Raw genomic sequence first — 22,714 nt, forward strand, 5'->3', positions numbered from 1 at the left:
TTTTGCCTCCTCCAAATAGAGAGGATGGTGTAAATCAAAGCACCTTCTCTGACTTAAAGGGAGCACTGGTAATATGTTTCAGCTGAGGATCTGTCCCACAGACCTGCATGTTTCACTCTGGGTTTAATAAAAGCGTTGTATGCCTTAGCAAGCAGATCTAATCACACAGTCTGTCTAATTTGGCTCCACAGAGGCCTGATTTCCTTAGTACAGAATGGGTATACATGAATGGTTCCATTTATCTACTAATGAACAACAATAATGTGGGGCTATCCATGCCCAAGATGAACAGACCCACCGATGTTAAACAAGGCCTGATGTCCTAAAATATATTTATTTCACTGGAACAAAGTCGGTACCCAGTGGCTAAGAACTAAGGCTTTATATATGGACAAAGAAGCACACATAAAACAGCACAGGCTCACATCTGGACAACAGTTTACCCACTTTCTTACGCACATCCCTGTCCCTTTCAGACAGTACATTCCCCAGGAAGAACATTTACCAGCTCTGTAAAACCAGCATCTCAAGCTAAATCCTCAATGTCCCTGCATGAAGCGGTTCACCTATAATGAAACCCTGCAGACCTACCTGCAGCGTTCATCACATGCCTTGCCACTTCTGCATCATGCAGTATGGTCAAGGATCATTTACATGCAGAAGGAGAGAACTCCTCCTCCATCATCAGAGCTTCTTGGACCCCCACTCTGTATTTCAGACACAGAAACTCTGACTCAGAGAGGGTTGAAGCCAGCCTGCTTGGATAAGCAGAGTTGCTCTTTCAAAGCCCTTGTATCAGGAAGACCAGAAGGTAATGGAACCAAAGAAACAGGCATTCTGGAAGTGATCGAACTTTCAGGGTTTCAGAGAATTTAGAGTGTCTAACAGATGGTTTCTGTTTCAGGGAAAGTTTGAGAGCGTTTGCAACAAGGACATTCTGTGTTAAGTCTTGCAGGTCCATCATGCTGTTGTATCTTTCTCCATAACCTCCACTTCAGCAGAGTAAGAAGTGTACTTTGCATACTGCAAAGGCACTGCAAACTGTACAGATATGACCATGTCTAGACTACAGTTTTGCCAGAATAAAGTGTAATGGGTGCTTGCTAACACCACAATGTCAGCAAAAGAAAAGGGGATTCATTTAATGTAGCATCTAGGGATGTATTATACTTAGAGCAGCTTTATCCATACCTTAGGACTCTGCCAACACAGGTATGCTCTCATTTTTGTAGCATTTCAGCTGCTGTCATCTGCTAGTGTAGATTAATGTAATCCTATGAGCATTAGCCCTGTGACACTACTGATCCAGGGTAGGGTTTTTTTTGTTTGTTTGCTTTGTTTTTAAGCCATGGACATTTGCATATAACTACTAGGTTATGAGTGTTGACCACTAGTCCCATAAGGGCCCACAAATACAACCTTCAGGAAGAAAACAACTGAGAAGAATAAACAGCAAAGGATTTCACATGCACTCTCTTAATCTCCCATACCCCAGGCAAATTAACTACCATCTTTGTCTTTGTTTCTCCTGTCTACTATGGGGAGTTAAAAATAGATGACTGAAATACTTATCTCCTTATTAAGCAGTAGAATTCAGTTTAATGTGTCCTGCAGGGCTGTAACATTATCATGTCTAATGAGATGGGCACAACATGAAATTCTAATGACACAGTATAAAAAGGATCTGGAGACAGGTACATAAACATCCATGGCTAATGAGGCTATGTTTACGCCAGCATTTTTGTTCAGAGCACAAGCAAAGCTTTCTTCCACACTCACCATATTCAGCTTTATGTGGGGGAGCAATCTGTGAATACATGAACTGGACTCAACTGAAGATGTGTGGCAGATGTTCACCAAAAGTGCTCTGACTGATTGTGAGCAGTCCAAGGGACCGAACGGAAGGTAGTCCAGATTAAATCCCTGATATCTGGTTAGGAAATTGGACTGGCGAAATCTAACAGACTGGCAAAAGAACCCCATTCTCACTAATTTTCAGCTACACTAATAACATTAAGCTAATAACTTCTGCCTCCATTCTTATTTACCAAATTTCATATGTTTACTCTACTCCGGGCGCTTTCAGCACCAGCTGGTGCCTACCTTCTCCAGCTTTCTGTACACCATCACTGATCTGACACCCATTAAAAAAATTCATTTCCTGATCTCAGTGTTACCAGTTCCAAACCAAGGGAACACCGTGAAGGAGTAAGAGAAAGGAGACTTCTAGTAAGTCAGAGCTCAGCTCTAACACTGGCACCATAAGCACTTCTTATCACTGCAGAATGACAGGAAGTGAACACAACAGTGCCAGGTCAGTACATTACATCAGTTGTGGTCTATAGTAATCTACAAAGCCAACCTGAACAGAGAGAGACTTGAACTAAACTAAATGCGGTCCATCCCCAGTAACCAGCATCCAAGATAGCAACGATCTATCCTGATTACATCCTCCTCCTGACTATATCATCAGCAACAACATCCTGAACACATCTGCATAGCAGAGTTTGGCATTTACAATATGTGATTCCAGATTTCCACAGGAAGTAGCTAGAGCAACTGGACGGCAGTCCTCAAGATCTAAGACATCTGTCTGCATCTTCCAGAGGTTACTATAAAGAGGAACCCAAATCCTTAGGAACAATTATTCTTGCTGGAATCATTAACACCCTGAGACATGCAGCTCTCTTCTTTCTCTGAATATTTGCACTGAAAAACTAATATTTGCACAGAAAAACTAGCAATCCTACCAAATGACTCTTCAGAAAATAATTACCACACTTGCCAGGAATTTGCCTGAATTAACTTTGTCAGTATTTGTCCTTAAGGAAGTGGCTTAGACAGACCCGGCTTTGCTGAACTAATTTAAAGGCATGAAGACTTGTAAATGACCTCTTAAAAGACTTCCTATGACTTTTTTTTTTTTTTTAATTTTAAAAGATTTCACAGATAGCTAAAAGAAATGGAAAGGGGGTGTGTGTGAAATTCAATTCCTGTAACTACTGCTTCCGCCTTTCCTCTTTTTGTAGCATTACACTCTTACAACCTTCCATTCCGGCTGCTTCTAATTCAGGCCTTAGACCTGCAACAAGCTCCCCTTGGATTCCTGTGGGAGACTGTGTGGTTGTACACACATGAAACAGATTGCGCGACAGGACCTTGTAGTGAGACAGTGGTTTGTTCTGTGTGTGTACCACGCCCAGCACAACCGGGTCCTAACACTGCTCCTCTCCTTGACATGGGAACAATACAAAGAATCAACTAAGGGTAACTCAACAAGGTGAGGGTGAAGCAATGCTGTTTTATGGGCAGTGGCGGCAACCACAAAGGTAACACCAACAAAGGGGGGGGAGGGAACTGCGGTTACCTGCTGTGCCTGCTGCAGCAGCTCCATTCGCTCGTGCAAGATCTGGCTGTCAAACTCACGGCTCTGCCTCAGGATCTGCCGCCGCACCTTCTCCACTGCAGCTCGCAAATCCTCCCTCTGGGCTTCGGTCAGCGACTCGCTCGCCCGCCTTCCTGGATCCTGCTGCAGGGCATTATACAGCGTGGCTTCCAGCTCCTGGATTTTCTAATACAATCCAAATCACATACAGACAGGCTGCCGTTTGAATCCAGCAAGCAAATGACCCACCAACAGCTAGAGGAGAAAGCTAGCGAGTGAAGCCTTAGGCAGGAGGGAAGGACGGACACAGACAGGTAGACAGAAAGCGGCAGTCGTGAGCAGTGAGGAGCATTCCACACAGAGTGCACGTAGCCTCCTGGCACTGATTTCAACCCAGGCAATGCTTCCCATCCTCGTAAATCATTGATTTCTTTTATTTAATAAAGATTCAGATGATAGGTCTCTGCTCAGTGCATAACAAAACCCCAACATCTGATGCTTAACATTACAAAATTAATGCAAACTAACAGATTCCCTTCAATGGCAACTGAATTGTTAAGCCATCCTATAAAATAAAAAGCCCAGAGGGAGAACCATGAACAACAGAAGTCTTACTGTCTCCCTCTCCCTGGCCCTACTGTCCTGCCATCCATTGCTGAAAGTCTATGTCATTGGCTTAGTTCCAAGTTCCCATAAGCAATGGAGAGAGACACATGCTTGTATGCTTGCATACACTAATCCCTCATCAATCTCTTGCTGTTTGCCAGATTCCTAACCAGATTCTCATGCACTGGCCAAAACTGCAGTACTTTGCAAAGCAGAGAGCACAGGAGAACTTTACATTCATATGGAGAACTGTATTCCCAAAAGTGAAAAAAGGAAGGAATCATGGCAGTGTTTCCCTGATTGCTGGGGTTAGTATCATCTTATTAAAAAACAGCATCCAGACTGACAATATCAAGAGCATCTGACAACATCCCTTTAGCCCTCATAACACCTTTGTGAGGTAGGTAATTCTATCCATATTAGTGATGCATAAACAGCTGCACAGAGAGGTTAAATGGCTTGCCCAAGGTCACAGTGCTAGAAATAGAGCCTGCTTGCTTTTATCTGTTATCTGCTCTGAGCACTAGACCTTGCTTCTTTTCTGAACTCATTTTCCCCATAAGAAATATTTACAATGTATAAATAATTATTCAGGACATTATATTTTGATTCCCTGAATACTAACAAAGTTGGGTGTGCAGTTTTACCAGTTCCTAGGTAATGCCTAATTGTTGCTTAGCCTGAGAGAAGGCAAGGTTGCAGCTTCCCTTTTGAAAACTAGGAAAGGTAAGTTTGGCTAGGACAGCTCAGGAAAGAATCGCATAGGAAGAACAGGCATTCCCAGCTTGGGATAGGTTAGTAGCAGTAATTTTACAAATGCTTAAGAAAAAGCAAAATTGGAGAAGTTCTAAAGTAATTTCAGGTATATTTTACCAATGATAATTTTGTGCACACATAGACCAGCTCTTCCTATTCCAGATGTACTAACAAGATATTCACTTACTTTAGAATAAAAAATGCAATGTAAAAATATTACACTTCTCAATACTATAATCCATTTCCAAAGTCTCCATTTAAGTAGCATTTGATTTCCTAGTCTGGCAGAAAAAAAAAATATAAAATAAAAGAACCCTATTTATCATTAAAAGAAAAAAAAGCCCCAAACCCTGTGTTTTATCAAATTTGTTCAAACATGAAAATTTAATGACTGATCTTTTCCTACCATGTATGCCTGGTCCAGTGCTTGCTTCCTGTAGTCGAGTTCTTCCTCTAAATAACCCTTCTGTTTACTGAACAGGTCCTGAGCAATAATAAAAACAAGGGAATGTTTGTTCTTTATCCTAATTCATGAAGAATCATAAATGCCATCATTCTTATGTGAGCTTTCCACTTGAAAGCAAAGAAAATCTATAGCCAATGACCACATTCATCCTAAGGATATTTGGAATATCAAATTTACAATATTAACACTTAAAATACATGTGTCATATTAACAAGTTGTACCTATAAAGTACAGACCTCTACACCAGTGTACAAACCTGCCTTGACCTGACAGAAATGCACGCAGAGGCTGAAAGGTGAATGGGGATGTGCATGCATGTGGTCCAAGAGACGTTACTTGCACAGGCAGGCCAAGGGAGGACAGAGAAAAACACAAGTGAGGGCACTTTACTGCTTCTCTGGAAATATCCGTGTGCACCCCTAAGGAAATAATGAGGAAACCATAGTCTGTGTTGTCTAGCCTGTTTTTCTAGGCAGGAAGCCAGAACATGCCGGGCCCTAGCTGGCTTCTGCAGCAACATTCCTGATGCATTGGTGAAGCAGAAGTAAAAGCTTAGTTCTCAACTTGTAACGGTAGGCAGCCCATTTGAAATGGATAAAGTGATGCCCAGAGAGGTTAAGTGACTTTAGCTGAAGAGCTGAAGAAGTTTTCAACGTACCTAGGATTTACAGGGACTTTTTGCTTTTGTTTTTAAAATCAAAGTCACCACGTTCACCAAAGCAAAACCTTGCAGCTGTAACACAGCCCGGGATTTCAGTGGAACTCTGTCCAAAAGCATGATGTTGCAGGAAAATTGTGGCCATTTGCATGGTTGTCTGAACAGTCAAGTAAGAACTGACTGGTAACTGTGCTTTTGCAATACATGCCTTTAGAGTGTTTTGGATGATAATAAGGAAAACAGTTACTTGATTTTATTAGCTTTCCTTCAAGGCAGGTTGTCATGCTCAAAAAAATCAGTAGTCCAGAAGGCACAGAGGCCCTTTGATGTAATTTAATATTTTTCATCATTCCTTTTTCTATTCAACAAACTTTTGCATTCCCTCAACATATAGAATAAATGCCAAATTAAATATATAGCATACTTAAGATGATTGTTTGTAGCTTTTATTAAGAGTAAAAAAAAATAAAATCAAATTTTGCTGGTCTGTTAGTTTTATTGGATATAGGATTGCCCCAAAGCCACTTATTTGGCCAGATTTTACCTTCAGACATATGTATGGATTTCCAGCAGTTTTATCGTCAGCTGTCAGTGTAGCACTGGCATAGAATTCGCCTAAGTATGAACCGTGATGATGAATTCTCACTCCAAATATCTGGATTAAAACGAGTCCACTCTGATCAGCAAATTAATGTTTGGGTGGGTGGGGTGGGGTGGGTGGCGTGCTCAGAGCATAAAATTATAAACAGATGACATCCCACTTGTTAATAACAATTCATAATTGGTGACAGCAGCAACATACAAGACAATATTAGAGGACTCAGAGGGATAAGTTGCTGTTTGTTCTCTGTATAAAAGCTATACTTGTTTAGGTTTTTTGTAAACTTTGAGTTCTTTTAATTACCTATGAATTAATATTGAAAGTGGAACCTAAGTTTAAGTCAGGCTTTGATCTTGGGGATGGAATTCAGCTGCTGGTCCAGAACGGCAGGGTTCTCCAACAGGACCTTTAGGACATATTTCTCAGCCCCTTGTGGATATCTCCAGAACTCTGAAGAATGTAATATGGCATTAGAGACCATGTTTGTGTAACTGAATCCCACCTGGAGCACCCAGGTGGCATTATTTTCTTATGCAGATTACAGCAGCAGCTACATGGCTGCTGTACAAGAGGCAATACCACCACCACTGTGTAACACATAGTAAAGGACAGGCGTGGTTCTAACGTGCTTACAAGTGGCTGACACCAGAGAAGTAGACTGACTTGCCCAAGACTATAGAGAGGGTCAGAGCTACCAACAGATCCCAGAATAGCAATGCAGCCGTCCTGATCATGTTACTTCTGCAAAAGCTATTGTAGAAGCTGGCCAGAAGAAGGAAGAGGGGAGGAAACATGAATAGGATCTCAAACTCTTAACACGGGTTCCAAGGACAACTAAACCAGTGTTCAGCCCTCTGAAAGTGTCATGCCAGAATATTATTTCTAAACTAATTTCACAGTTGAGTCAATCATTGGCAATGCAGACTCTCAGATTGCTACACTGAACAAATAGCTATCCAGAGTAAGATTTGAAAACATCACAGATAATAAATGGGAAGACAATAAACCAAGTTAGAAAGGAACTATTGTTTTCCAATTCCTTTTATAAAACAATCTAGCATTTGTGGGCACTTTCCCTCTCCAAAACCTTTGCATTTTTCCATAAAAAGAGTTAGAATTAAAGACATACTAAACGTGGAAAGGATCATGCCTATGTTAAAGTACAACCAGTATGATAGGCTACACTCAACAGAGAACGCAGTCTGAGAACCTCATTTTTTGATTGTGGCCGAAATATACACTTCTTCAGTGGCCCTGGGCAAATCGCTTAACCTCCCTGTCTCAGCTTCCCATTCTTTAAGATGAATGTAGTGCTGATTAGTTATCTACCTGTAAAAGGTGTGGCGAGGATTAATCAATGTTCCTAAAGCCATTTGAAAATGAGAAGCACAGCATGCATGGTAAACCAATAAACCAAACGCTCATACCAAAACTCTTTGTTCAACATACTGAAAAAAAAGGTCAGTATAGCACTGAGTTTTTTGGGAAAGCATTCTGTCTTTAACCATGAAGATCTTGGGGCAAGAAAGGTCATCTGGAGTAAGAGGTCTTTACAACTTGTCCAGAAGCTGAATACCAGACAACAATTCTACTAACATGACCCCAAGATTAAAAAGACGGTGTTGTTGCCAGACAAATTAATACACAGAGAAAGCACAAAGATGATTTCACACTATTTGGTTAATACGCTCTGTAGTAACACCTTCATGTCCTAATTTGTATATATTTTGCTTTTTGTTCATATAGCTTTGACAGTTCCCTCTCATCCCAAAGAATATAAGCAATAAATTGTTCTAGAAACCTCTTGCCATTTTTACCATGAAGCAATCTTTTTTAAGCAGAGAAAGACAGCAAATCAACCAATGATGAAGTTTATACACATTCCCTTGAGATGAGTTTTACTTAAATGAACTGTATTTTTATTGTTCCTTACCTTTTCATTCTCCAGGTCTAACATCTTCTGTGTCAGTGCAGCTTCTGTCCCCTCTATCTGTTTTAACCACTACATGAACATAGCAGTGTGAAGATGAAAAAATTAAAAATTAAAAACCAGAGCTTTTGAGAAATTTGCACCAAATATTTTGCAACTTTGTTGCCAACACTCCCAGGCATATTCTTCCCCTTTACTAACTATTCATCTGAAGTTACACACGAATAAACAGGTTGTGAAAACATAGGCAGAATGGAGGACTGTAGAAACGTACTAAAGGCTAACAAGTGGAGGCTGTTTTCCTAAAATAAATTAAAGGGTTTTCCCCTCTAAAGTTCAAGACACAAAATAGACTTAGGTGAAGAATGCAAAATTAACCTGAATGTTTCCAACTTGAAATACCCAATGCTTGTTGGCCTGATTTGCAAAACCATCATATGATTTCAGGGCACCAGTCCCACATTTATCCAGATGATAATTTAAGCAAAAAACAAGGTGGCAAACTCGATCCTTTATTTTGCACAGTTTGCTGCACCCTTTGTGGGAAGAGGCTCGCTTCTAAAACATTGGTAATATAGAAGGAACAATAAAACAGACAGACAGATGGAAGTTCACGCAGTTGCTACCATGAATCCCTCACCATTCTGCTGATAAACAAAACAATCAGAATTAAGGAGAATGGCCATTGCATTCCGAAGGTAAAATTACATACTGTAATAGCTAAATGCATGGATAGAAGATTCTTGCTTAATTACTAACCATCACCAGGATTACATTAATATTCAACATTTAAGTTGATTGGAGTGGATGGGAATACTCAGTTCTGAATTGGTTTATTTCATTTCCTTATTGGCCGACAGGAAGGATCAATGACTAGCTTATAGAGAGTATAGCTTCGCCTAATGCTTCTTTTTGTAGTGCCAGCTCCCATTAAGACCAACTCTAGCTTTGCCACTGATAATTATCACTTTCCTCAAATGCTTTGCTTACTAACACTAGATTATTCCTATTTACTTGCATTCTTTTGGTAAGCATTACACGTCAACATTTTTAATTTAGGGTTTTGGTGAATTCACTGGGGCTCAGATTCAAAGGAATTAATGACATATCCATTTTCTTCCAAAGTTTTAGATAGGAAATCTACAAACATAAGTTTACAAATAAGCAAAATGTGAATTCATTACTTCATCCTTTTGGACCTTCCACTATTTAAAAGACTGGTGGATAAAAATGGAAACTTGTTTTATCTACTTAACAGGTTTAGCTTTGTACAGAGATAAAAGAAGTGGACAGGAACACCATATTTCCCAGTGATTCTATTTTCATCATCTTTGTTTTCTTCATTTTGAAGGTGACAGGCTGAAGATATTTCTAAGTCTCACTGCTGATAAAGGATTCAGCAAGACAGTGAGCATTCTGAACCCTTAAAATCAATAGAAATGGGAAGTCCTCAGCATCTCTCACAGCTACCCTCAATATTTGCAAATGGAGGGTTATTTGCAAAAATTAGAGGTCTAATTTTTTTGAAGGTATGAATGATATGCAAAACTAAATGTTGATGCTGATCTTCCTATGCCTGTAAGCATTTCAGGAACCAAAAGGCACAGAAGAGACAAACAAGTATTTAGGAGTCATAATCAGTTGTAGCATTTAAAATAAGCTTCTGGAATTGTGCCAGCAGAACCCCAAAACTTTCCTTGCCCAGCAGCTTGATTTCCAAAAGATCAGTTATAGTGGCTGAGTATAATAGATTTGATCTAAAAAAACACTGAGTGTGATTAATTAGCACATGTGAATATAACTAGCACAGCCCCCATGACTGTAGTACCATTTCTCTACCAAAAGATCCCATTATGACATGATTATATATGATGGTCTCTTGTCACTAAGGAACTATAGGAATGCACATGGGAAGTTATCTGGCCCTTATTTAGAGGGACATCTGAGATAGTTACATTACACTGGAGAACGTAGTGGAGCTGCTTTAAATTTCCTTTAATATAAATTCAGTATATGCACCCAATAGAACTTACATTAAAACAGTCATCCAGCCTTACTTATCAGACTTTGCCTGATTTTGCCTGTGCTGTAAAACCCAATATTATGAAATGTGTTATTGTGTTTGTTTCATGCTTCTCAGAGTACCTTCTTGATTCAGTTTGCTATCAGATTGTACTTATTAGATTACTGTGAGGCACTTCACTAACATGACGTAAAATTGATAGAGTCCATAGATAACATGAACTATTTTAATCTAATTCTTTAAATGCAGTCTGTTTGTCTATACAAGATAAAACTAAATCTCCATCTTTCTGATTGAGTGTTCAATTTCTGTAATAACCAGATTATCTGATAAGACCACAAAAATATCCATTAAGGCAAACGAGGAACTTTTGTCAGAAAAAGAAAAAAAAATGTGACATGAAATTATAGACCAACTTTAACACTAATAAATAAATAAAGTCTCCATTGTTACTGAATGTTTCTATTCATTTAAGGAATTATTTCAGTTGACAAAGCTTCCAGTCTGTTCTTGCTGCGATCAGTTGCTAATGGAAATAATTTATAGATAACATAGTGTATGTTCTACTTTGCACCACTCTGACACAAATTAAACAATCTCCCTAATTCCAGTGGCACTTTCTGCACAAGCACTAGTCTACCCCAGTCCAGTCCCTAAAGTCTGGCCATTTTTGCTGTCTGTCTTAGCCTTGTGTACTGGGGTTCTTCAACTTTCCTTATTGGATGTAAAGGGCTAGGATCATCACCTCCTCTTTTTAACGCTATAACACAATGAAAAGCATAGGGATTTTATCACTTTTCCTCATTTTTATTCTGCTGATAGCAATTACTCACATAAATCAATTATTATTAAATTACCTAATTTGGATTATCTGCATTGAGATATTTAGATAAGTAGACTATAAAAATTATACCAATTAAAGCAATTATTACAAAATGCTACCATTTTAATGTTTAAATTCTGAATTTCAAAAATGCGTCTAGGAAAGATTTAATAGAAACCTATGAAAAGGATGGACAAACCTTCTTCAGAGAAAAAGGTGAGTCTTTTTGAGTTCTAAATATCATCTTTATTCATATACAGATTATATTCTCTCTCTAATTGGAGAACTAGTCACGCAGAACTGCGTGACCTGACTGATTACCTATGTTGTACAAACTACTTTTTCGCTATCTATGCCCACTAACTTACAGAAGAAAGGACCACAGGCCACTCGGAGCTTTTTCAGTCAGACACAGAAATGAGCCCACAACGGACCGCGGTGGTATGATTTACAGAGGACTTCACAGCACCCTGCTCCCAGGCAGCTGAGGACATTGTCACTTCTGAGAATGAAGTCTCTTTCGTTAAGAGGCTTTTTAGTACTTAATTCTAAGGGAATATCTCCAAAACATGTTTTTATTTTCAAATTGGGTTTATTTTGTAAGTTTGATTTTACCTCAAGACATCACAATCTCAACAGCCATATAAGGATGAATACATGCTTCAGTCCAGATGACCTGAACAGAAAAGCCATGCTTCCCTGGCAAAGTTATGTGATATCTTAGAAGACATGGTCAGTCTTTAGGCAGAGAAAAATTTTTTACTGAATTCTACCTTTTCACAGAGGGAAAGCACAGTCCCAGCTTGGATTATTGCAACCTGTTCTTCATTTCTCAAATTCTAAAATACAAAAAGATGCATTTTAAATTGGATTGGAAATCCATCCTTTAACAAAAGCGATAAATTTTAACTGTACTTTAAAGAATAAATCAGCAATAACATGTAGGATTTTATAAACATGACCAGAAAGGACTCCATGATTGTAAATATTAAAAGCTAAACCAAGGGTACTTGGTTTCTTCCACTGTATCTCAGTACACCACTCCCACAACTCTTTTGCAACAGTTCATTTATCAGTGAAAATTAAGTGGTTTCTGTCAGGGATTTTGAATTTTTTTTTTGCCTAGCCAGAAAAATGCCACTTCACTGGACTATAGCCCTGCAGCAAGTGAATCTCCTCCTCATGCACTGAACTAGACTTCCCATTAATAAAAATGCCAACAAAATGCAAGTCTGTAGAAACCTCCACAGAACTTTCAACATAAAAAGTAAATCTAGAGCTTAAACCTAGTATTAGAAAGGCCTCAAACTGTTAAAGCTACCTATAAACTGGGCCCAGCTCCATGGATGTTTGTGCCCCAGCTGCATGACCAAGATTTTATACTGTATTTGGCAATACAGGGGAAGAAAGGGAACCAGTTATCTTTGCCCTTTCTCCCAGAAAAACCACTCCTGGCAGAGGTATCCTTCACAGTAGCAGGTGCTACTATTACTACTCAAGAGGAAAAATAGGAATAACTTGCTCTGGCTTTGTCTTCCTTATTTTTCTCCCCATGTTTCTCCCCTGGCCTGTTTTATGTCTTTTCCTTCTGCCTACTACAGTGCCTTTTTCTGTGTCATTCAGCCAAGATCAAATCCTATCTTGAGAAACTACACTTTTCACTAGCATCAGTTTAACTGACAGATATTCTTTTGAGTTTGTAAAAGTAGTACCTAGCCATTCATACTGTCCATACAAATATAGGCATATAAAAATCACTCTGTGCATTTTCTTGAATGTTATTTTCTCCTGTGGGGAAAAAAAGAACTGCTTTAAAATAACCATAAAACTAGAGGTATATTTGAAATTAAAAATTTGTTACCCCATTATCTCCAAGAATATCTAGCTTCTTCATAAGTTCAGATATATTCACATCCTGAAAAAGATGTTCAACACTTATTTTTTATAAAGCAGGTGAGAATGTTTTTATAAGCTACATTTTATGTACCCTTTACTTTCACTTCTGCAAGCAAAAAGACTTGAAATGTAAATAAGTGAAACAATAGTTTTGCATTACAATTAAAAAAGTGGTTTTGATATATTTCAGAGACAAAACCAAATGTCACCCTTGATTATAACAAGCAAGCTGGATGTCTGCTTATGAAGGCAGAATGTTCCTGTACCACTCACGTTTATCATCCTGCTGATGTATGCAGACGAAAGATCAAAACTGATAAACAGATTCAAAGGACTGTTTTTTTTCCATTTGTTTGGAGTGGAGCATCAAGCACATAAAGCTACAGAAGTTAAAAGGACAGAGAGCATGAACAAAATAATTGCTAAGAAGGTTTGTAGGGTGGGGTTTTTTTATTTCCTTTGTTAAACAAAAGAATGGAGTTTCAAATTGGCCTTACAGTGGCAGAAGGGAATATGCACAGTGGGTTGAACATGCTCCTCCAAACACTACCAGCTCACAACCTTTATGAACAGAAAGCCACGTTTCTCTGCTAGTCAGCCCCCAAATCCACAAAGAGCAGTGAACAAACCATCTTTATTAAAGCCTGAAATAAAGAAAGACACTCTGATAGAAAAAAAGAAAAAAAGAGAGGAATAAATTGATATGATGTCTGCATTTTACACAAGGCCAGGGACCATTCCTAGGCCCCAGAACTCTATTTTCTACTTCAAAAAGTTGTTGGAAAGGTTCATGGAACTGTTTAACCTGCACTAGCCACATTCCTCTGAACTATCCCAACTATGGTCCACAAGTTAATGTGGACCAGGGATCATTCCCGAGGAAAGCCTGTATGCAGCCATGCTATTTGAAGTTAGGAAGGCTTGAGACCATGGGCAAAGACCAGTTCATGTTAGTCCAAAATGATTAATACACACGCATAAAGCAAGATGACCTTGTTAAATGCTGGCACCCTTAACTTTTACTCATATTCAGCCCTTCTCAGAAGGGGCCAACACTTCACAGGGATGTGTCTTGGCTCACTAGTTTCATTACTTACAGTACGTAATATGCTAGTTTGCATCCATTTGTTGTGCAACTGCATTATGTCAGTAGTGAGGATGATCAAAATTTTTAAAGCTAAATTAGCTATGCTTGCAAATTATGTAGCTACACCAGAATATATTTGCTCAGAGAGGAAGGCTTAATAAGAAATGAAAGATTTCCTGAAGACTACACACAGATGTGGGAGAGAATCTACAAATTAGTCCATCCTGGCTCTAAAAAAAGAATAATGTGTTGTGTTCAAGATGGTCTATCCTGAGAAGTCTCCTCCCTCTCTTCCCTCTCTCCCCAAACACTTCAGCACTGTCTCCAAGTGTTACATCAGCTATTAAACAGTGCACATCAGTAATTTTAGAATGGTGCAGAGCTTAATACAGTCTTGTCTTTGGATCGGTGTTAAAAACAGCTATGGATTATGATCAGCACTGACAACGTTGAATGGAAACTTCTTTAGCTCATCAGTACACTAGTGAAGAATGGAATTCAGTAAGACATGCAAGTTCTTGCACCTATTGAGCCAGAAATACTAGTTCTAATTAATTTATTTCCATGAAGAAGCATATAGGAAAATTTAGAAACCAAATCAGAATTTGATTCATTCTAAAATCTAATATGCTACTGACGGCTAACAATTTTGAAAGACACTAAAAACAAATAAGGAGTCAACAATTTCAGTATGTCCATTTAAGTGACTGCCCCTGCTTCCAGGGAAGTGAACTGAAAGGCAGATTGAAAAAACCACCTGTTTAGGAATGCAACAGAAGACAATGGAAAAAATACGAATTCTAGATGCTAAACTGTACCTGCTACAGCCAACATGCACATTAGAAAAACGGATGAGCTAAAAAGCAGGTCTGACATCCCGTGGAGGCTCTATTTGAAAGGTAATACGCTAACTGATGACTCTTGGTGTTGTTTGGGAAATGACTACCCAACAAAACCTGTAGGTAAGAATCAGGTTTTAACTTTTTTTTCCTTTCAGACTACTCAGCTCTCTAACAACACCCAGCCTACAATTTCAGTTTATTTCCACTACAGATAGTATTGTGCTTATTAAGGCACTGAATAGAAACAAGCCTTCTATAAGAGGACTTGTAAACACAATTACAAATGCAAGCATAAATTACTGGCAAGGGCCATGGAGTACAGACACAGAGATTCCACTTCAGTTACTCACAGAAAAGTTACCCTGGCCTGTTGTGCAACATTACTAACAAAGCAAGTCTGAATTCAGTCTTAAGTGAACCAGCATGCAAAACAATTTGTACAGCTAGCCTGTACGAGGGAGAACTGAAGTGAAGTGAGTAATTCTTACTTCCTCATAGAAGTGAGATGCCAATGTTTATCTTGTGCTTGATCTAAAACGATAGATAGGGTCTCACCTATTTGAATGAGTTTTGGATCAGGCACCTCATGCTTCAAGGCCCTGGTCTAGGCAAATAACTTATTAGCATATTAATTCAGCATAGCATTAATTTGCTATGAATTAATATGCTTATTGATTCAACAAACAAAATGTATAGGTGCCTCACTAAATTGAGTGTAAAATAATAGGTGAATGCCATATTTCTGACCTTAGATGAAAACATTTAGTGTCAAGAACAAAGTACTGTAGCAAGCCTGACAGTGAATCACATCAACATCCACATTCTTCTCTGCAATGTTTCTACAGCCGTGTCTTGATTGACCAGCCTTCATTTTCACTGGTGAACTCCTGACAGACTACCAGATCATATTCTAATGAAAACTTTTTCCCAGTTAAAAATATCTTTTCTTACTATATTTATTTTTTCAGATATTCATTTTTCCCTATGGCAAGATGGCAAACCATTTGTTTGGATATTCAGTTGACCATTCCAAAAAAGTTCCTGGGCATCCAACTGTTACTAATGTTCTACATATACCTTTATTCCTTCCTGCTGACAGAACAGTTGAAGTGCACTTCCATTGTTTTCAGGGAAGGTGGTTATATGAAGATTAAATGCCGGCGACCTTCGCTCTCTCTCCTGAGGAAAGATTTTGTTTAAAAACAACATGTGTGATTAGATGTAAACATTTATTTCTCACTTTTACAAAACATACTTGTACATTAAAAAGGCAGATTCCTAGTCACATTCCAAATATATGGTATTTCCTCCCACTTTCACCAAATTTGAAGGATTTTGGCTTTAGCTAAGCACAGAAAAGTTGTCAGCTTCCACACACAGTTTCTGCAGAGTTAACTGACACTCCTCAGATGCAGGAACCCTTGCATGCTGGCTAAATAACTGACTGGAGCCCTAAAAAACTTGGCAGTTTTTTATGTTGGTTATAACCTTATTTAACTATTGCTTTCTTTCTTGGAACAAAGAAAAATTTAGGAAGAAGAAGCTGCAGAAAAACATTAAAATCCATAATGAAGTAGTATTATCACTGAAGATTTTCTCCATAAAATTAAAGCTGTGTACCTGTCTATTCTACAGTCAAACTTCCTATTAGAGCATGTAAAATCCCCAGTCCTATTCACTGCAGAACCCAAGATGTTGGAATTTGTTGAAAGACAGCACTACTCCACACTTATGATGTTTTGTGCCAAAATTAAAAATTAAAAATTCTTATTTATGTAAAACTATAATATTTCTAAATTTTATCCAGCCCATCTACTTGACTTTCACGCGTTTCTTCAAAACACCAAGCTATTATTTCTCCAGAAGGCAGAAATATGGTAAAACAATAAATAAGCAATTTTACTTAAATTAAATTTTAATGTGCTTGTGAAAATGACTGGATTGAAGGCTCTGGGCAACCAAGGCACTGGGTCTTACTCTGAACTCTCTATGGCCATGGGAACATGAGTGAGGAAAATACAGATTTCCTCTCCATATTACAAGAGGAGGCACCGACAACAAGAGTTTCAGTTTCTAACAGCATAATGAAAGAGAGCTACTGCAAATATTTTAGTTCTTATTACCATCCACGCATTGGCCAACTTCCTAAGACACAAAATGAAGTGCTTTAATTAATATGGCAAGCAGGCTGCATCCATTCACATAAGCAAGTTACAAAGCACAGCAACTCTTTCTCATAAACTAGCTTAAACCTAATTTGAAACTGCAATGCAGAGGGAAAAATCTCTGTACTCTATACATTTCCTCCCCCCCCCCCGGCTCTATCTCAAATAATTTTTGCATTAACAGTCTAATTTTGAAATGGGCTTAAATGACCTAGGTGTTGTAATCCTAAACCAGAAGCTTAATTCTTGTCCAAATTCAGTTACCATTTTAGATTTTTTTAAAAATTATTTTATTGTATTAAACTCACCTGAATTTGTTTGCATTAAATGATAGACAATGGTTGTGTTTTCTACTCTAGCCTAATTTTAATCTGAAATTATTTAATTGCTCTCAAAATAATACTGTCAGGATTACCAGAAGCATTAATGATTTTACTAACGCATTCACATTATCAGTCATATTTGTGTCTACATGCTTGCCCGCTAAGGAAAAAAATATTTTCTTGCAATCACAAATCACATTGTTATTCTGTGAAACAAGTCCTTAAAGGTGTGGCACATGACAAAACTCGACACATCACACAGCTATTTTTCGTTTGATTCTTCCATGTGAAAAAGACATTCATGAAGGATGTATTGAAGTACTTTTTTTCTTTTCCTAAGAAAATTTTTTTGATTGCTTTACTCCTAAGAACACTTACACTTTAGGAAGCAGTTTCTAGTGTTACTGCTAACTCAAATGCTAAATTGTTCAATATTTTACTTTGCAGTTGCTTAATAAAATATAAAGATATATAATAGAAAGCATAAGAAAGCATTTTTATTTTCCCAAACATCTAATGAAATTCTAATAACCTAAATTCATAATTTTGTATATAAAGGGCTATGACATCAAAATATATGGTTGATAAAGTAAAGGTTTAAAAAAAGATTAAGAAATGTCAAAGACAAAAAGCAGAACGTCCACATAACAGGAAGACATGACATTTTCATCTTTATCAGAGAAGTTACACATGCCAAGATTTTTGGTGAAACGTGCTGGGTGATGAAAACTATGGAGGAGTGACATGACAGGTTTCCTGGAGAGTTTATTCTAAATGGTGTTAAGAATGTTGATGATCTTTGAAACTGAACAATGTGTTATCAGGCAATACAACTGTGTGACAACTGTTCATCACACACGAATAGTTTAGTGTCATTAAATTCAACATGGGGCCCATTTAGAAGGTGATGAGAAACATTTGTTTCTACCGTAATCACACACTACATGTTCAAATAATTTCACTGTTATTTCATTTATGTAAAATATACAATTTGTTTGCTATGGGCAACATACTACTTCCACGTACAGAAGTTGTACTTGTGCTTCACCACTTTAACTCTGGCATTCTCAGATATTTTTTTTTTCCCTTTTTACATTGACTGATGCCAATTCTATCCAGTCCATGACCATTTTATACCACCAGAAAATGGATTTCAGGTAAGAGAAATTCTTTCAAAGCTGCCATCAGAATGTGTTCTTCTAAGACCATTTTACTTCATATTAATGTTGTCAATCTTAAATCAATGTAATTAAAAGCAGTTATGCATTGATGTGATGGATGTGTCAGATCTTTAGATTTCACTGCATGCAAGACATGAGAAGGTGTGTTAATTTAAACAATGTCAACCAAGGCTGTAGTATACATACCAAGTGATTTTACATGCAGGAAAGGAGCAGTTATGGAAATGAAACAAATAAAAAAGGCAAAATACTGCAAAACAAAATATTTTATTAGATGAAAAACAAACTATATGCAATATATATTAGCTATATTACATTTTTATAAACATTAGTGAGCACTGTCTCCAAAACATATTAAGGCAGTGGTATCAATTTCATTATCCCAAGATACAACATTTAAAAAATAGATACCTAAGTAATTTCCCTTAAACATGCACCAGACATCAGTAATCTTTACAGGAATTTCAGCTTGGGTTCAAACATAATTTCTGCTCCATTTGAGAGTTTGCAACAGAGAGAATCTCTTACTTCAAGCTCTAGCACTCTGAATTCTAACAGCTCATTCTGGTCTTTTGCATCTTGCATCTCGTTCTTCAGCTGATGCTCTTCTTGTTCCATTCTGTAAATCTATGAGACAAACACAACATCATAACACCCCATAAGTGATCAAAAACATACTGTACAGAGTTACAGGCCAGGGGTTTAGACAAAACTGTTAATTTTTTCACTGCCTCGTTAGAAGTTGGGCCATGTCTTAAAGAAAGAACATCATATCAGAAACTATTTGTGAGAACTGCCAGCAGAAAATGGTCAATGATCCCTTAGAATAGCAATCTGGAAGCAGTACGAAAAGTGATATGAATATTAAATCTAAATAACTTAAGCAATACAAGCTGTCTTTTAAAATCAAGTGAATGAAACTGGATTACACTAACATTTAGGTAGACTGTTCTCATTGTCTTCACATAACTAGACGTCTCCTCTTTACAGTATATGAAAGACAATAATGGAGGGCTTTTAATGCCTGCTTTTTAATTTTCCAGATTTGTGCTTTGGGCCTCTAATGACAGAAATTCAAAACTGACTATTCATTATGCCAACGAATAGCTTTGGTCTACTGTCAAGCTTAACTGGGTGATCTTTTTATTTGTATGAATCTAAATAGAAGTGTAATATCTGGCATAATGTACTATAACATTTATAATACCCATGTAAGTGTCTCAATACATTAAGTCCAGCTGTAGCTACTTTTAGGCATGAATTTTTCTTTGGTTGTCTGATTCCTATTACTTTAACATTGAGCTACTAATTAACAAAAATAATTCTTTGACTTCCTGAGTACAAGCTAACCTTCCCACCAATATCAGTGGAGAACATTGAGGATGCTCAGCTCTGAGTGTCTCGGACAGTAAATGATACAATAGCCTTAAATTAATCAGTATTACTTATGGATATACGTGGAAGGCTGAAGGAAGCAGGCAATTTTATTAGTGATCATGACAATAAAAATCTTTGTGTAATTGTTCGACAAAATACAAGATTGCGCATTATGCTTAATATTTTAGATTGTATTTTGTTGGTCACTAGAAATACCAGCCTATGTTGGCTATACAACATGTAATTCAACAATAAAGATCAGCTTCCATTCCCAAAGAGTACAAAAGCATATTGGTACTTTAATCACAGACCTTTATCAGAATTCTTGTTTCTGGAGGGACAAAAAGCAAGCAATTTGCATGTTGATGTTCCAGTACTTAGGACATGCATTTCCTTTTACCATTCATTTTACGATAAAGTGCAGCAATGGTGAAAATATTCCCAGATTCTAAACACGTACCTTCTCTAGCAACTCCTGATTTGTTCTGATTAACAGCTGCTTTTCTTCTACCCATTTTGAATCCTATGAGGAAGAGGATTAAAAACATTAAAATTGTATATATTTCTTTAAAAATAAAAAAAACCCACAAGTATTTCAAGGATAAACAGCATTTCAAACTACAGAGAAAATAAAAGTTCCTTTCATTTACTGAAGCCGAGTCTCTTGTTTCCTAATACGTTCCAGCTAAGCATGTACTTTAAAAACTTTACATATAGCAATTATGGGTGAACAGTTATATGATATTTTATGTCATCTTAAAAACATTTATTTACTCAGCTTAACTGAAAACTATTTCTTTCCATTGCAAAGAGTTGGGAACTTTCTTGAAAATCAGCCCATCTTGAGTGGTGTAATGCAAATCCCAATGGAGAAAGGGAAAAAAAAAATTAATTACCGCAAATGACTGAAAATAAGCTCCAGTGGTATGCAGTTAACTGCCTCTGCTAAAAGTGTGAGAATCAGGCTAATATACAGTGTTTGTGATTATAAGACATTCAGGACTATGGAGGAAGGGAAGTGGTGTAAGATTTTCTACACACCATTTGAAAACTGTATTTCCATTTGATTACTTGTTCCAAAGCTGATATTTCCTTTTAGGTTTTTCCATGGCTTCAAAAGGCCTCATCAAATAGCCCTTTAAAGACCCAAGTCACAAAAAACTCACTGCCAGCCATAACTTGACATTCAGGTTTAATGGATTATAACAGCCATAATTTGCTCTGTTCTCTCCGTAGGGAAAAGTACTTACATAACCTAGCTCATACTGCTCTAATAAGTTTAATAAAGCAGTAGCCAACACTTAATATGTCATACTAACTCTAGATCAAATATTTTCTAGGTAAGAAAGACAATTTATTTAAAATCTAAATGTCTTTACTAAAGTATATGAGCTGATCTTTCTTCGTCACCAAGGTATTTGCACATTGATGCTGCATGAGAAATTAATGAAAACTGGATATCCCAGCCGGTTAACTAGCCTTGAAATGTCAGCCAAAAAAAATATCTAAAACATTATGATACAATATTTACTCCAATTAGCAATTTTTAAAAAGTTTAAAGTTAGTTTTTCTGCCTACTGTCCACTACAGTTTCATATTCTATTGTTCTTTCTCCTTTTCCCACTCATATACAAGAATGTGCAAGTGCACTTCAACTTTCATGCAGCAAACAAGCTCTTCAGGGTTATGATGTTAGAAGTATCATACTAAGAATAGCATACTAAAATGAGTACTGAAAAGGCATGACATTTGTCAAGAATTTTTGAAACAAATGAAATGACGAAAATAAAATCCAACGTCTAGTTTAACATTTAACTAGTGTTTTACTAAGGTCAAGGAATGAACAAAGGGCTGCACTCTCAGAGTTAGGGTGGATATCCCAACACAGGTATATCGTGAAAGGCAGGTTCAAGAGTTACATCAGACCTGCAGGTTCAACAACAAATGCAAGTCCACACAAGTAGAAAAAAATAGATTGATTTGCCCTAGTGACAATTAACTTTTGTGTCTTCCTTGATGTAGTTGAATTGAATTTTCTGAGAAAACCTTAACTTCAGTGGGATTGCACTTATATGCACACCAGGTCACTGAGAGAGCTGAGCATTCAAAAAAAATCTGGCACATTACATACTCCAATATTTTGAGATTTATTATTTACCACTATTAATATTGTAAAAGAATTTCTTCTGTTAATATAATGTTTCTTATGCATGCACCTCAATGCTCCTTGCAAAAATGAATTATTAGCCCTATTTTACATCTAGGGGGATTCTGACAGACCAAGCTGGTGAGAGATTAACAAGAGCCATTGACACTTACTTTGAAATTATACATAAATTGTTATAAGCCAAGCTTCAAATAATTTTTTAACAGTAAGATTCTAATCTCCTGCTCTGAATTTGACTTCAGGAAATTTGTGAAGGTCTTTGCTGCTTCTGTTTTCTAAAGCTGTTAGTAAGACTAAAAATTCCTGGGATAATGCACTAGGATCTTTTGATTCACCATTTCCTTCTCATAAGCACTTCAGGGACTGATTCCCTGTATGAACATTTCCCACTTACATGACAAAATTAATAATAATAATAACAATAATAA

The 22,714-nt window shown here is 37.3% G+C and overlaps 1 protein-coding gene across 4 annotated transcripts in view; it reads right to left on the reverse strand.

Annotated features, from left to right (window-relative positions):
• Positions 1–22,714, reverse strand: part of JAKMIP1 (janus kinase and microtubule interacting protein 1) — a 106,017-nt gene that overhangs the window by 18,432 nt on the left and 64,871 nt on the right. For 2 of the 4 annotated variants that reach the window (XM_075091901.1, XM_075091900.1), the window contains exons 12-13: positions 20,580–20,642; positions 18,991–19,369 (exon numbers count right to left, since the gene is read on the reverse strand). In XM_075091901.1, coding sequence (XP_074948002.1) covers positions 19,196–19,369; positions 20,580–20,642 — 237 coding nt within the window. In that variant the 3' untranslated portion in view covers positions 18,991–19,195. Of the gene's footprint in view, positions 1–2,935; positions 3,572–5,153; positions 5,232–8,405; positions 8,475–12,021; positions 12,088–13,109; positions 13,164–16,150; positions 16,253–18,990; positions 19,370–20,579; positions 20,643–22,714 lie in introns of those variants that run through there. The other 2 variants (XM_075091899.1, XM_075091898.1) reach the window with 2 other exon arrangements.

This window comes from Phalacrocorax aristotelis, chromosome 4, assembly GCF_949628215.1.
Source record: "Phalacrocorax aristotelis chromosome 4, bGulAri2.1, whole genome shotgun sequence".
NCBI lineage: Eukaryota > Metazoa > Chordata > Aves > Suliformes > Phalacrocoracidae > Phalacrocorax > Phalacrocorax aristotelis.